The 15,644-nt window shown below is 43.1% G+C and overlaps 1 protein-coding gene across 9 annotated transcripts in view; it reads left to right on the top strand.

The window, feature by feature from the left end:
* The window catches only part of PTPRU (protein tyrosine phosphatase receptor type U), a 379,961-nt gene extending 367,374 nt beyond the window's left edge, over positions 1 to 12,587 (top strand). For all 9 annotated transcript variants that reach the window (XM_079985896.1, XM_079985895.1, XM_079985889.1 and 6 more), the window contains 2 exons: positions 788 to 923; positions 8,516 to 12,587. In XM_079985896.1, the coding sequence (XP_079842022.1) occupies positions 788 to 923; positions 8,516 to 8,578 (199 nt within the window). In that variant the 3' untranslated portion in view covers positions 8,579 to 12,587. The remainder of the gene's footprint in view (positions 1 to 787; positions 924 to 8,515) is intronic.
* Positions 12,588 to 15,644: the final 3,057 nt, after the last annotated feature.

Raw genomic sequence — 15,644 nt, 5'->3', positions numbered from 1 at the left:
AGGGCCATTTATTTATTTTGCATTGCTTCCCATACAATATCCTGAAGTGATTAATGATAAAAAACACAAACAATGAAAAATATACATAAAAAACAATTTCAAGTGCAAATCCCTTATGATTTGTGGAGCCTTACTTATTGAATGTAAGAAGTCTGTCTAATTTCTGCTCTCCAAAGTTATCCTTTGGGTTGGGAACACACAGTGCTTTTTTTTCTGGGGGGATGAAGGGGTACACATACCACTAAACATTTTGTGAATCTTTGTGCTTTTGTCCATTTACTGTATTTATTTTTCCCAATTCGAACTATAAAATGGTGATTTTCTTGAGTCAAAATGAGAGTACCCCTAAACATTTTTTAAGGAAAAAGAAGCACTGGATACCTGTACATTACTTTGGCTTCTTTCTTTCTTTCTTTCTTTCTTTCTTTCTTTCTTTCCTTCCTTCCTTCCTTCCTTTCTTTCTTTCTTTCTTTCTTTCTTTCTTTCTTTCTTTCTCCACTCCTGGATAAAAAGCAGTTCACCATTCTGTTGCTGTTGTTACATTTATATCGTATCTTCCCTTCAAGTTGCTTAAGGTGGTATACATGGCTCTCCTCCTATTTTTTCTTTGCAACAACCTTGTGAGGTAGGCTAGGCTGAGGGTTAGTGACAGACCCGCTGCCACCCAGTGAGCTTCATGGCTGGGTAGGGATTTGAGCTGTAGAATCCAAGGTCCTACTCCCAATGCTGTAACCACTGGGCTGCTTTAATATGCTGACTGTTCCCTTGCATTTAATTTCTCCTGCAGAAACGGGGGAGGCCGAAGCGGCACTTACTGTGCCTGCACCATGATCTTGGAGATGATCAAGTGTCACAAGCTGGTGGACGTTTTCTTCGCTGCAAAGACCCTCCGCAACTACAAGCCAAATATGGTCGAGACCTTTGTAAGTAACAAAAGCACAGTTTCCTTTGCCTACACCTCTTGAAAATTTTGCAGCTCTGTGGAATTGGCAGGAAATGACAGAATTTTCTGCTTCTGAACTGTGGTCATGACCTTTAGCTTGCACCACTTTTGTAAGATATGTTGGTCAATGGCTATCAACCATGGTAGCTCAAGAGAACTTCAATATTCATAGAGTTATAGAGTTGGAAGGGACCCCTGACGATCATCTAGTCCAGCTTGCTGCAATGCAGGAATATGCATCTGTCCCATAAGGTGATCGAACCTACATCCTTGGTGGTAATTAGCAGCAGGCTCTAACCAACTGAGCTACCCAGACTCAAGCAGCACGATGTCATTGAATACTAGTTGCTGCAGAGGGCTGTTGACTTCATGCCCTGTGGCTGGGCATCCCTAGTTGGCCACTGTGAGAAACAGGATACTGAACTTCTGCTCTGATCTTGCAGAGTCATTTTTTTGCTAGCGGTTGGTATCATAGTCCTGACCAGGAATGAAAGAAAGCCTTGCTGTTTTCTTTAACTGGCAGGAGGTTAGTGTTGTTAGGAGCTCAGCCTACACTAGAGTAGGACCCTGGCAGAGACACATGCCCGGCTGGCATGTTCTCTCCCTCCTGGTTGATCGTTCGGGAGCTTCATAATCTTTCTTCAGCCCGAACATCACAGCGACCGATGCCAACAGACACCAGCACACTTAGGGATCTGCAGAGTTTGTGCATCATGCGTAACAAACCTCAGAAACTCAGCATTTGGGTTAATCTACTTTATTTACATATAAACACACATGGAGCACTGCAAAATGGCTCCCTCTCTCTTTAGCATCAGACAGCAAAGAGGAAAAAACAAAGGACAATAGTCCCACTTCACAGAACACAGTAACACAAACATCCTGTCTCCATCACTTCCCACTCTGTGGAGTCAAAACATATACCGTCATGTGATAGACAAAAATCCCATGACTGCAATCATGGAGCAGGAATTCTAACAAGTGTGACAATAGATGCTAGAGGAGGCTTCCATTTGAAGGGAGCTTCAGCTGGGCATGGAAGGCCCTAGGTGGACATTCAAGGATCCCCAAGCATAAAGATAGCAGATAGGGTTGGTGGCTGAGGGCTGACCAGTTCTCTTCCCAAGAGTTTCTAAGCTCACCTTCCAAACTTTCCCCTCTCTCTCTCTAGCTCAATACATGCTTCCCAGGAGTTATCAGGATAGAATCCAGGACCTTTATCTCTCTGTGAGATGGCCCTGCGTGGTGAGCCACCACGACTGCTGCTGTTTACTGTCCCTAATTTGGCACATTATATATGTGAAGAGCAGGTTGTGGAGGGCAATTCAACATGATGCTAAGTCATACTGTAGATCTGAGGTGGGATCTGTTGTCAACCTGTGAGCTGCATTCCATCAAGAGAAACCTAAGGGACGCATGCCACTGGTGGGTGGGACTAGAAGCAAAATGTGGATGGAACATGGGATAGGACTTTGATCAGCAGGCTACAATCCAGCCAGACAAAAGTCAGAGATCCAAGCAGGCAGGCAAGAGAGGAAAAGGCAAGATCACAGTTCAAGGCACTTGAGGAGGGTATGGAGCAGGGCCAGTGAGAGGCGTGGCCTAGGGAGATGGGTGTGGCCTGTGGAGAGTTCTAAAGGTCACATAGAGATGTCTAGAAGGCCTTCTTGGCTGCAAGGAATTGCCTGAGGGCACACTATGCAGCTAGGTTGCTAAAGCTAAACAAATCTAAGTTGGGTCCGTGCCTGCATTGGACGCCTCCTGTATGCTGCTATGACTTCCATAATGGAAGGAACCACAAGGATCATCCAGTTCCACTTGCTGCAGTGCAGGAAAGTTTTGCCCAACATGGGGCTTGAACCCACAACCCTGAGATTAAGAGTCTTTTGCTCTGCCAACTGAGCTATTGAGATCAAGCCAAATCAAAATGAGGATGAGGGCAATGGTTGTACACAGTGTTAATCCTACTCAGAGTTGGCCTACTGCAATGAATGGGCATGACTAATTTAGGCCAATTCGTTTCAATGGTTCTACTCTGAGTGGAACCTAGGATGCAGCCTGTCTTGTGTGAGTAAAAGTAAAGTAAAAAATAGTGCAAATATAGCACCCAGCTGTAGATGGGAGTGGGACTGTTGGTGCCATAATTGAAAGGTATGTTTCTACCCCATTCACAGTCCATGCACTCAAAAAACTTGATAAACCCTTGCAAACAGGGTGGTGGATTTGGGAGGGGTGCATTTTGGTGCAGTTCTAGAGACAAACCCTACGGATGAACATTTTGGTTTTCTAAGCACACCCATCTGCAATGCTGGAATCTTATTTTCTTGCTTTAAGTAGCGAGTCATGCCAGGAACAGAACTGGAATGGCGACGGCAGGGGGTGGGGGTGGAATATGACATTTGTGAAGTCTGGATTATCAAATTTCTACCTTGCAAAATGAAATGTCTTTTGGGGTGGATGTGATTGCATTAGGAATTAAAACCACAATTGGAACAGGGGAATGAGGGGGGGGGGGAGGATAGGAATTAAGTGAAAGCAATAAAAAAAAATGCAAGAACTGGCACAGAGTCGGACAGCCTATTGGGCTAAATTGCAAGGTATTAGCAGATGCAAACTAGTGTTTTCATCCGGAACACAATCTTTCCCCAACCTCAGCTGAACCTGCAAAGGCTGTTTCCTGAAGACTCAATTTAATGATCCACCACAGGAGTAAATGAGATCTTGTCTGTTTTGCTATTAGTAGAGTTTCACTGATTTGAACCCGCAGAGGATCTGGCCCCTGTGTGCATCCTTTCTGCTACAGACCTTTGATGTTTCAATGCTGCCATCAAGGAAAGCAACCTTCATCTTCTTTTTCTTAATCCAAAAGCATTAGATAGTCTCTTGTACAGTTGCCTTCACTCTTTGATTCTCTTCCCTTCTGGAGACCACTGGCACCTGAGGCTCTGGGCTCAGGTTTCCCCAACCCACAAGAAACTAATTGGTTTCTTGAAAAGTTGGCTGCTGCTTCCATTGAAGTAATTGTACTTAAGTGTTTGGATGGAATGCCTTCTCTAGCAGCCAGCCAAACTTCTGTTGTTGCCTATATCTTAATTGCTCCTTCCACATGTTAAAGGCCAAGTCAGAATGATTGGGAGGGCATAGTCCATTGCATGAACCCCTGTCTGCAGTCTGAAGTACAGGCGGCAACATTTTTGCTTGCGTCCAATTGACATGCGACCGCCTACGCGTGGGTCCTTTTGGACCTGGAAGAGGGCAGAACAGGGTGGTGGTGGGGTGGAATGGGGCATAACAGGGGGCCAGGAACAGAACCCCCATGCAAAATGGTTGTCACCTGTAGTGCAACCCAGACCCAGATTGACCATCTTATTGAAAAAGTAAAAGGGGCAACCAAAATGATGAAGCAGATGGAGCAACTCTTGTATGAGAAAAGATTGCTGTGTTTGGGACTTCTTGGTTTACAGATTTTAGTTTAGAGAAAAGACAAGGAAGAGGTAATGTGATAGGTGATGTTTTTCTCCCTCTCTTATAATGTTCATGGACCTCCAATGAAGCTGAATGTTGGAAGATTCAGGAAAGATGAAAGAAAATGTTTCTTCAAAGCAGTGCCTAGTTAAACTATGGAACTTGCTCCCATAGAGGCTGTGATGGTCACCAATTTGGGTGGCTTTAAAAGAGGACTGGATAAATTCACAGATGATACTGCTATCGATGGCTGCTAGTCATGGTGGCTCCAGTAAAGCTTCTGAACAGCAACTCCTGGAAACCATGAAGGTGGGGTGGGGAGAGTTCTAATGTGCTTGGGGTTTGCTTGCAGGTTTCCCATAGGCATCTTGTTGACTACTGTGAGAACAGGGTGCTGGACTAGATGGGCCATTGGCTTAATCTTGGAGACTGGAATCAAGAATTTTCAGAGCAATCCAATCACCCCTCCCCGGGGGGCAGGGCAGCCACAGACACATCCTGAGCCCCTCTTTCAGTTGAGCTGGGATGAGAAAGAATTTCTTTTTTTTGCATTTAATGAGAAACTACCTAGTTTGCATTTTTCAAACTAACACACAAACCAAAACAGATATCCTTTGAAATTTTCACTTCTCTGAAATTTGTGGTGCAGTTCTTCCACCACCTAGCAGAGGGATGCCTCTGCCCAGTTCAGACCCCCCTCCAGCATGGCAAATCAGGGTTTGGGGTAGTTCTGTCCTGTGCTTTGGGTGGCTCGGGATGTAGCTAATTTCATGCCACAGCTATTGCTGGGCCCCAGTACGCCACGTGGTACAAAATGCAGAGCAGGTGCTTCAGGGAGTGTTTATTTCTGATCAATTGGTAGCAAAATGATTGGCATTGCTATGTCCGGTCCGTTGCCTTCAGACCTAACACTGACACTAGATCATTTCCTCCAGAATATCAATCACGATCCTTATTCTTTTCACTTTTAAGGTGCCCACAGTTCACACAGCCCCCCGACTGTGGCATAAATGTAGGATAGTCTCAGACCATCCCAGTAGGAAACTCATATAATACAAAAGAATTATCCATCATATCAGCTGCAGGATATAGATAAAAGAAGAGCACTCTGCTGCATAGACGACCTCTTAAAAGGAGCTGTCATTTTTCTACTTCAGAGAACACCCTTTCAAAATGTGGTCTTGGCTCCTCTTTCATCTCTTTCCCAGGCTGTTGCGGACTCCGCTGATGCCTAAATCCTCCCCCTTCCTTCCTACTCTCCTGACATCCTAATAGCAGATCATTCTTTTGCACTCTGGCTTTCATGAGAGTTTGTTGTCTCTTTCTTTATACAGCAACGTTCCTTTCCATTTTGAAATTTGCTTTTGGACAACGAAGGTATGCAGAGAAATCTTAACCCATCTTCCCCAGTGGACCTGAATTTTCCCAGCTGGATTCAATAGCGCTTACTTCCAAGCAAGTGAGCGTAGGATTGCAGCTACTGCAGAGCGAAAAATGCCACCCCATTTCACAGAGGCTTTTGTGGCCCTGTTCGCAGGCACCAAAGGGGGAAGAGATCAATAGCCTACCATTGCTTAGAAAAGTTATTGTTATTATTATTAATTGTTAAATTTGTATACTGCCATGTACCTGCAGATCTCAGGGCCGTTCACAACATAAAATCACAATATATTAAAAAGTACATAATAAAAACAATAATAAATACAAGTTAATTACCTCCGCCTTCCACAACACATTTTCAAAGGGCATTGGATGTCAATCAGCCAAAGGCCTGGTTGAAGTGGCATGTATGGTTCTTTTCCTTATGCCCATCTTGTCTTAACAACCCTGTGTGGTAAGAGATAACCATATTCAGTTATGTATGCAGATAAAGAGCTGTCAGGTTACCATTACAAGCCCTACATAAAAGATCTCAGTACAGGAAGAGCTGAAGAGGGTTAATTTATTTGGATGGCATTTTTAGAAATTATGTGTTTATTGTAAAATTACATATTAATGGACAAAGCAATTAATATATTCTTCATGTATTTGAAAGGGATGCGGGTGGCACTGTGGTGTAAACCACTGAGCGTAGGGCTTGCCGATCAGAAGGTTGGCGGTTCGAATCCCCGCAACGGGGTGAGCTCCCGTTGCTCAGTCCCTGCTCCTGCCAACCTAGCAGTTCGAAAGCACCTCAAAGTGCAAGTAGATAAATAGGTACCGCTCTGGCGGGAAGGTAAACGGTGTTTCCATGTGATGCTCTGGTTCGCCAGAAGCGGCTTAGTCATGCTGGCCACATGACCTGGAAGCTGTACGCCAGTTCCCTCGGACAATAAAGCAAGATGAGCGCCGCAACCCCAGAGTCAGTCACGAATGGATCTAATTGTCAGGGGTCCCTTTACCTTTACCTTTACATGTATTTGAGGTTGTTTATCTCATTTTTAATGTTCGTGTTGGTGAGAGATTCAAGTGTTCTTGACACTACAGTTCCTGTCACACCTCATTACAGCATGTGGAGGATGAGGAACATGGGGGACACTGTGGTCTAAACCACTAAGCCTCTTAGGCTTGCTGATCAAAAGGTTGACAGTTTGAATCCCCGCGATGGGGTGAGCTACCGTTGCTCGGTCCCAGCCCTCCAACCTAGCAGTTCGAAAGCATGCCGGTGCAAGTGGATAAATAGGTATCGCTGCGACAGGAAGGTAAATAGCATTTCTGTGTGCTCTGGTTTCCATCAAAGTGTTCTGTTGCACCAGAAGCATTTAGTCATGCTGGCTACATGACCCAGAAAGCTGTCTGTGGACAAATACCAGCTCCCTTGGCCTGAAAGTGAGATGAGTGCCGTAACCCCATAGTCGACTTTGACTGGACCTAACCGTCCAGGGTCCTTTACCTTACCTTATGTGGAGGATGCTACATTGCCTAGTCACTGACAATAAGGAGCTACATGGACCAGTGGTCTGATTCAGTATCAGTCACCTTGCTGTGTTCCAGAGCAAATGCTCATTTAGATGAGGATCCTGTTTCCCTCAGCAGCCAGCCATGGGGCCTGCAAGCAGCACAAGAGGGTCATAACCCACACCCCATGTTTTTAGTGAATAGTGTTCCTCAGTGAAGTGTTTCTCAGAGATGCAGTGTTGTATTTTCATCACAGTAAACCCACTGAAATGAACAACAACAAGAAAAAATAGCGGGTCTGCTCTGAGAAGGCCTAGCATGGGTTACATACAACCCATGTTGTCTGTGACCCTGGAACTAATATATAGCTCATCACTGATCCTGACCTGGCACCAGTCACCTTCTCTTAGCCTAACTTCTCTCACTGGGTTGTTGGGGGTGCATAAAATGAGGAAAAGCAGAAATATATGCACCATCTTGATCTCCTTGGAGGAAAGGTGAGATACCAATATAAAAATAAATAAAGTGATAAAGAATTAAATTAAATTAAATTGTAGTGAATTTCTCCAGCAAAGAGGTGTTTTCAGGGCCAGATTTAGGTTTGATGAGGCCCTAAGCTACTGAAGGTAATGGGGCCCTTTATATGTCCAGCTGTCCTTTGTCAACAACAAATTGTCGCTGTTTTTTGTATTGAATATATGCTATATGGTAATTTATGTACCTCATAGGTATCTAAAGCCATTTGCACATAACAAAATATGTACATCATAGGAGCCTACACAACACAAATACTGTTGCTGTATGTAGATTTTATTTATTTTTTTATCTTGTATTTTGGAAATGTACATCTAGTTTTATTTCCTTTAATTTTTGGGGGGGCCTCCAAGAGTGTGGGGCCTTAAGCTATAGCTTGTTTAGCTTATATGTAAATCCTGCACTGGGTGTTTACCAGCATTTTTCGCAAGGCTGGACCAGAGACAGAGGAGAAATTTGCTTGGTATGCTTTTTGCAGTGGACTGAGCTGATCTGACACTCCTGAAATTGCCTTCACTCCCAGTCAAGTTGTGCACTTTTATGATGCCGTTTTGGTGAACAAAATGTGCCCATAAGAACGTGTACCTTATGTACCAAATGCTTATTTTATGGGGAAACGCACTGCAAAGCATTGGTGAATGTGCACTTTGCCTGTTCTTAACAATCCTTCTTTTCTCTTCCCCCTCCCCCTTAAAGGAACAGTACCACTTCTGCTATGACATAGCCCTGGAATACCTGGAGTCACTGGAGACCAGATAGCACCTTGCCAGAAGTGCGCAGGCAAGTGTTTGTTTTGGGTTTGTGCCAAACATGCATTTTGCATCCAGACTTTTGAGTAAGAGCAAGGAGGAGGAGGAGAGAAGAGAATACAAGGAAAAGAATGAAAACTAAAAAGGCAAGATACGGGGCCATGTTGTCCATCCCCTACCTTCATCTTTCCTCCTAAGCTTCTGCTCCCACTTCTCCAGCTGCTGGCAGAGCAGAGCCTACACAAACTCATCCCATCTACAAAACGATTGTGTATGTGCCAGCCTGGAGTTTGGCACCTGTGTGTTGTTTGTGCATGTATGCTGGAAGAGCATCAGGCTTAATCTCCTTGTGACTACACCAATCACAGCCTAGAAAGGGATCCATGCCACCGAGACTGGGAGGAGAGCTGAAGTCCAGCATCTTTCACAACGACCACAGGAGATTTGAAGAAACAGTGGTGTTCTGAAAGCTTATAAGAAGCTCTTTGAAGGCGACCATGCAAAATCTTGGCAACCACCCTTTTGTGGGAAAGTGTGCGCCATCTTGGACTGACAGTGGAAACTGGGACGTGTACAGTTTTTCGCTCTTTGTTTATAACCCTACGTTTATTGTTTCCAGACTAATGCCTGCCTCCAAAGAGTGTTTCTGAATTTATCCCTGGTCTAACCTTACCTGTAGGAAAACACAGTGAATGAATTCTGGGGATTATCTAAGAGAAAGAAAGCACACAGGCTACTTGCTCCAAGACTAAGGTAGCCAGACCAGATTTTGTAACAACCACCATGTCTTTGTGCCTGGATACTCCACTCCAAACAGCAGAAGCTTTAGAAGGGGCTTCCCTTTTAGAGCATCAATCCTCCAGCCCTTTCAAGGCATTTTCAAGAGGGCTACCTACCCCAACACTGAATCACCCCAGATATCACACCATTCTTCAGAATGTCAGCCACTAGAACTAACTCTGTCTCTATCTCAGACACATACATACAGTGGTTTCGGACACTGCCAGCAAGTGATTCAGCAGAAAAGTCTATCCTCCAAAGGGGTTTGACCATATTTCTGAGGACTGGCCGACAAATGGGGATGAGACAGATGCCAATGGCAATGCAGATCCATTCTTTCTTTAAGGGCCAGGCCTGAGCTTCAGGTTGTGGGCTGGCTGTGGCTTTGAGATGGAAGGAGGTCACTTGTAAATTATTTCAGCACATAGGACTAATGTGGTTCAAATTCATTTTACCTGGAAAGGTAAGCCTGCTCTCCCGGCACACAGGGACAGACACTTCCACATTTATTTTCTGTAGCTTGGTTCAGTGAATCAGAACTTTAAAAGCATAAGTTGTGGTGGTTACCAGCAGAAGAATAAGAGAATTGGGTGGGTAGCATTTCTTCATTCTGAGCCCTTAGCTGTGAAGTTGGGCCTGGAGCTGGAGTGTGTGTGTGTCAGAATCTGTGGGGCCACTTTCCTTCCCTTTCCTCCATCAGCCACCTCCCACTCTGGGTAACAGACTTTTCACAGATAATTAACAGAGGAGTGTCTTCCTGCAAAGACGCTCTTCATCTCACCACTGAAGGACCCTAGTTGCAGTCTCAGTTGCTCCCCTAAAATCCTGATTGGCCAAGACACTGGCTGAACTAGCAAAGAAAGGAGAGAACTCTTGGTGGCTAGAGGTATGCAAAGGGGAACAGATGGGAGACCTATCCAGAACCCCCTTTTGTGCACATTTAGGAGGGTTACCTTATTTGGCAGCCATTCCTGGCAGTCCCCATTCATTCCCCAAATATCTGCATCATTCCAGAGTGGTGATGTCGGCCAAATTGGGAGCCACCAGATTACGTGGGGATCACTATTTGTTCCACAATGCCCTGAAATGGCACAATGTTCAGGGCAATCTTGGGGGGGGGGGATAGCCTGGTTGCTGCCAGGAGGAATGAATCTTTGCACAGCTGCAGCAGCACCAAAGCTGGGGGCACAAAGTAGTGATTTTTAAAATTGGGGTGGGGGGGACCCAACATCAACAAATGGGAATACCAAGATGGATGAAATGCTAAGAAATGTGAAGCAAAGAGTAACAAAGGCAAAAGGTATTCTGAAATTGGGGTGGGGACAAGACTCGCAGACCCCTAATGAGTACAGATTTCTAGTCATGTGATAGAAACCAGCCCTCTTTTGTATTCAGCCACTGGCTTTTGCATCCAGATGACCAATGGTGCCTCCAAGAAGATTTAGGACACCACTTTCCTGCAGGGGTTAAAGACAGTTCAATAGGTCACTGTGCAAAAATGAAAACCAAAATTGTTCCTCCTAGCTAAGAGGTAGCCAAACAAGGCCTAGGGTACATTATGGCACTTATGCTGGATATCAATGCCAGAATAGTGGGGGGAATTATTTGAGGGTGAAACTGATGGAAACCATAAGCTGAAATTAAAGGGCTCCTCTACACCTTTCTGAACATAGAGATTCATACTGAGAAATGCTACTTTTGTGAATAGCAACATGTGGCTTCCTGTGTTCAAAGCAAAGGCAACCACCATTCATTTTTCTACAAACTTTTTACAAGAGTAATTAAAAGGCTGTGCCAATGGCACTATTTCACAAGGGTGTAGAATGTGGCACTGAATTCAGCTTGCTGAGACCTTTCATCTTAGTGTGTGTTTTTTTTTAAAAAAGAACAACAACACATGACTGAGTTCCAGTCTTCAAGATCACAGATTCATTCTTGAAATGCTTGATGAACTCTCTGAAGACAGAGGTTTTCCTGAGTTGGATTTTCAGAGACTGGCAATGGCGTTTCAGTGCTCTGCACAGCTCCCGGCCACCTCCTATGACTACAAAAATCGGAACAGATTATACAAAATGGTAAAGATTTTGGAATCCTGCAAAATTAAGAGGCATTGTGCAGATTGAGTTTATTTGCATTCTTTATATTGGTTGCCAAATCCAGCCATTCTTAGTGCAAATACCAGAAAGGTGTCCTTCCTTGGGGAAAAAAGTTTTATGGAAGTAGTGCTCAGAAACCTTCACCTTATACATCTAGCAAGCAAGATATAAGTCAAGCAATTATTTTGAGGATGCTTGCTAATATCCATTGTTTTCGTTACTGAGCAGTGCGGCCCTATTTATGGGGAAATAAACAGCTACTGCCATGTGCATCTCCTCTGGATCAGACACCCCAACAGTTAACGCCCATCCAACTGGAAAAGTCTGTTTACATGGCAAATAAATAAATAAAAAGCAAATAAGCATATTTTGTTTATCAAGATGTGTACACATATTGCAGCAGCATCGTCATAGAAGCATAATTCCCCTCTGCCAATTTTGATACATAACTGTTACTTTTTTATTAAAAAAACAATTTTGCAAAAAGTTTAAATCTGCCCGAATAATGGGGCAACATTTTTTAGGCTACCAGAATGGTTTGAATCTATTAATGGCAAAGCATTGCAGCCCTGATGGCTATGCATGTCTAAAGCTGAACTGGGGCATCCATCCCTCAGATATTTTGGATCAAGGAGACTGTGCCAATGCAATCCTATGCACATTTACTCCCACTGCATGCATTCAAGCTCTGGTGTCATGCAAACGTGCATCGGATTGCAATTCAGTTTTTTTTTTAATTTTATTTTAAAGGGATGCTAGATGTTCAGGTCTGGATGGGAGGAACCTTTTCCCAACCTGCATGATGAAAAAAGCAGCAGTGGTTAATAAATGAACCATCCAGATCTCTTTGCTCTGAAGTTGCGATGACACGATGGGACTTTGAGGGCTCTTTTGATATTCTCGTTCCTTACTTTCCACTGTATGTTTGTTTGATACTTGTGGGAAATGACATTCTGCAGTCCCACCCACTCTATCCATTGACACCTGGCTGTTTTGCTGATGCTCAGAAGCTTTAACTCTGTGTGTGGACTCCTGGTCGCCCGAGTAGACGTAACGGGCTGCTTCATTCATCCCATTGGAGAAACACAAATTTGTATGAAAAATGCTAATGCCTTCAATAAAGACAAGACAGTTCATACAAAAGCTATCCTTCCAAGGAATTTATATATATTATAAATAACCTCGGTAGAGGCAGATTGTGTAGTAAACTCACGTGTCACGTGGCATCCACACACCTGTAAAAGAGAGATGCTAAACAAAAGCTGGGGTTTTGAATGGCAACAAATGTACTGAATTATTTTAACTGGATCTTCAAATGGGTAAGACTGCTATGCGAAACAGTTAGGCTATCAGAATGGTCTGAATTTATTAATCTCTAGAAATCTGAGTGATAGGAACGTTGTCCCTCAGACTCAGATTTGTTGGATGAGCTACCATGGCTCAAGGCCTTGGAGCAGTTAATCCCCCACTCCTTGCTAGCACATTGAGGGAATTCTGAACTCTTCCCACACCCCTCTAGCAATAAGGCTTTGAGTGGTTGTGCAGGGTTCGTGTCCCTACCCTCCAGCCATGAAGCATTGATGGACAGGTCTGATGAAGCAGCCCTTCATCTCCTAGAACTTGCTTCAGGGTGCTCACCAATTATTTCTCCTTCTGTCCCAGTTTACCGAACCTGACACTGTAACTTCTCCCTGCAATGGAGAACCACCTGATGACCAAGGCCAGTATGGGCAAACGATCCCCACAAGAAATTCAAAGCCAAGTGGGACCTCTTGCACAGGGGACTCTATATATGTCTCCAAGTAAACGGCAAACAGAACAAGTCCTATATTAACCAAGGTTGGGTAGATGAGTGCTTGCCAAGTTGCAACCAAGCACAGGGAAGGCTCGTGTCAGATAAAACAAGCTCGAGATGGCCTCTCCTCAGCTAATTCCAAAGGTCACCTCAGGATTTAGTGGGCTGGGTATAAAAGTTGATCCACCCAGCTGTGCCAGGAAACCCTCCTGCCCTAAAGAATGGTAAATAGGACCCGTACTGGAGTGGAGTCTTGTTTTGGTAGTGGAAATAGAAAAGAGCAGATGTTGAGAGGCGATAAAATATTCTAGATTTCCACAGTGGGGTAGGCGTGGGGAGAATCATGTCATTCAAGTGCATTGCTCAGGTCAATGTTCCAGAAAACATGCAGCACCAACAGAAAAGTAGTACAACCCTAGTAACGTTGCTTCAACAGAGGTATAGTATCCAGAGAGGAAGTGACTGTACCACTCTATTCCACCTTAGTCAGACCCCACCTGGAATACTGTGTCTAGTTCTGGGCACCACAGTTCAAGTAGGATATTGACAAGCTGCAGCAGAAGGGTGACTAAGATGATAAAGGATCTGGAAATCAAGACTTATGAGGAATGGTTGAAGGAGTTGGGTATGTTTAGCCTGGAGTAGATTGAGAGGTGATGCACATTTATTTATTGAAAGGACTTTCTTTTTTTAAAAAAAAAAAATCAATTTTTATTAAGATTTTTAAACATAAATGCAAATATAATAAACAATGTAACATATATCATAACATAGTTTCTTAACTTCTTTGGACTCCCTCACGTCTTCCGCTCCCACTTGCATCTTTGTCAATTCTTGCCCGCAATTTATCATCTTGTTTACATTCTTATGTCCCATTCATTTAGAATATAATCTAATAGTTCTCCCAAAGGTTTATGGTTTTCCCTCAATCTCACTTATCATCCTAATTGCATCTAATTTAGTGGTGGTCAATTATTTATGATCTAGCCTCCATCTTAACATTCAACCAAATTACAATGCTTTTTAAAGTAAATCTTAAATTTCTTCCAATCTTCTTCAACCTTCTCTTCTCCCACGTCTCGGATTCTGCCGGTCATCTCGGCTAGTTCCATATAGTCTATCAGTTGCATCTGCCACTCTTCCAGTGTGGGTAGATCTTGAGTTTTCCAGTGCTTAGCGATGAGTATCCTTGCTGCCGTTGTTGCATACATAAAAAAAGTTCGGTCCTTCTTTAACACCTTCTGGTCGACAATACCCAAAAGGAAGGCCTCTGGTTTCTTAGTAAAGGTATACTTAAATACCTTTTTCAACTCATTATATATCATTTCCCAAAAGGCCTTCACTCTTGGGCAAGTCCACCAGAGGTGAAAGAATGTTCCATCATTTTCTTTACATTTCCAACATTTGTTATCAGACAAATGGTATATTTTGGCAAGTTTAACTGGGGTCATGTACCATCTATATATCATTTTCATTACATTTTCCTTCAAAGCATTACATGCAGTGAAGTTCAGCCCGTTATTTATTGAAAGGACTTTCAGGGCACACTGAAAAATGCAGAAAAAACACAGGATTTTTTTTTTTAATGTATTTTGATATTTAGGTATTCGCAGCATTTTCACTTTTCGATGCCATAACAAACTATATATTAAAAAACAAATATCCAAAACATGGCAATTTAACCATTCGTTAAAGCCATCCACATGTGCAGCCATTTCCCCAAATGTTACCCCAAAGCAGGCTGAAAGAAAGACATTTTCAGAGTTCTCTTAAAACCCAGCAGTGACATTAGAGAGAAATTTGAGACAGTTTGCATTTAAGGACAAATCAATGAGACTTGCATTTTCCAAAAAAAATATGCAAACCAAAACAGAGTCCTCCTTCAAATTCATGCATAACTGAATTTTGTGATGTAGTATGTCAGCCAGACAATATTTACCAAAAATGCCAATAAAAGCAATACATTAGAGAAAAATAACATACAAAAATGTCTACGTTAGTCAAAACTGTACACATACAAAAATGTACTTATTAGGAAAAAATAGCACTAAATTGTTGATTAATTTTTAGGAGGGTTTTTTTTTCAAAATTGCAAAATATGGAGAACTGAATTTAAGTTTGGAAAAAAATCTTTCCAACACTATATTGTCACATATCTCCCCCCACTCGAGGAAGTGCCAAATCATCATCTTCATCCCCATCCAGCTTCATTATTGTTCCACTTTAAGATATGCTTAAAATGCTCCATTCTCTTGCAGCTTAGGAATTCGTCCTTTCTGAATTTCTACATTGAATGCCTTGATCCACACCTTTCAGACTCATATGTGCATGAGAATTTAGCTGTTCACTGGCTTTAGCACTCCTCCAATTATTGCAGCTGCCAGCAGTTTATATTATCAAAATAT

Source organism: Podarcis cretensis, assembly GCF_951804945.1.
Source record: "Podarcis cretensis genome assembly, chromosome: 8".
Taxonomy (NCBI): Eukaryota; Metazoa; Chordata; class Lepidosauria; order Squamata; family Lacertidae; genus Podarcis; species Podarcis cretensis.
This window is presented reverse-complemented; position numbering and strand designations above follow the sequence as displayed.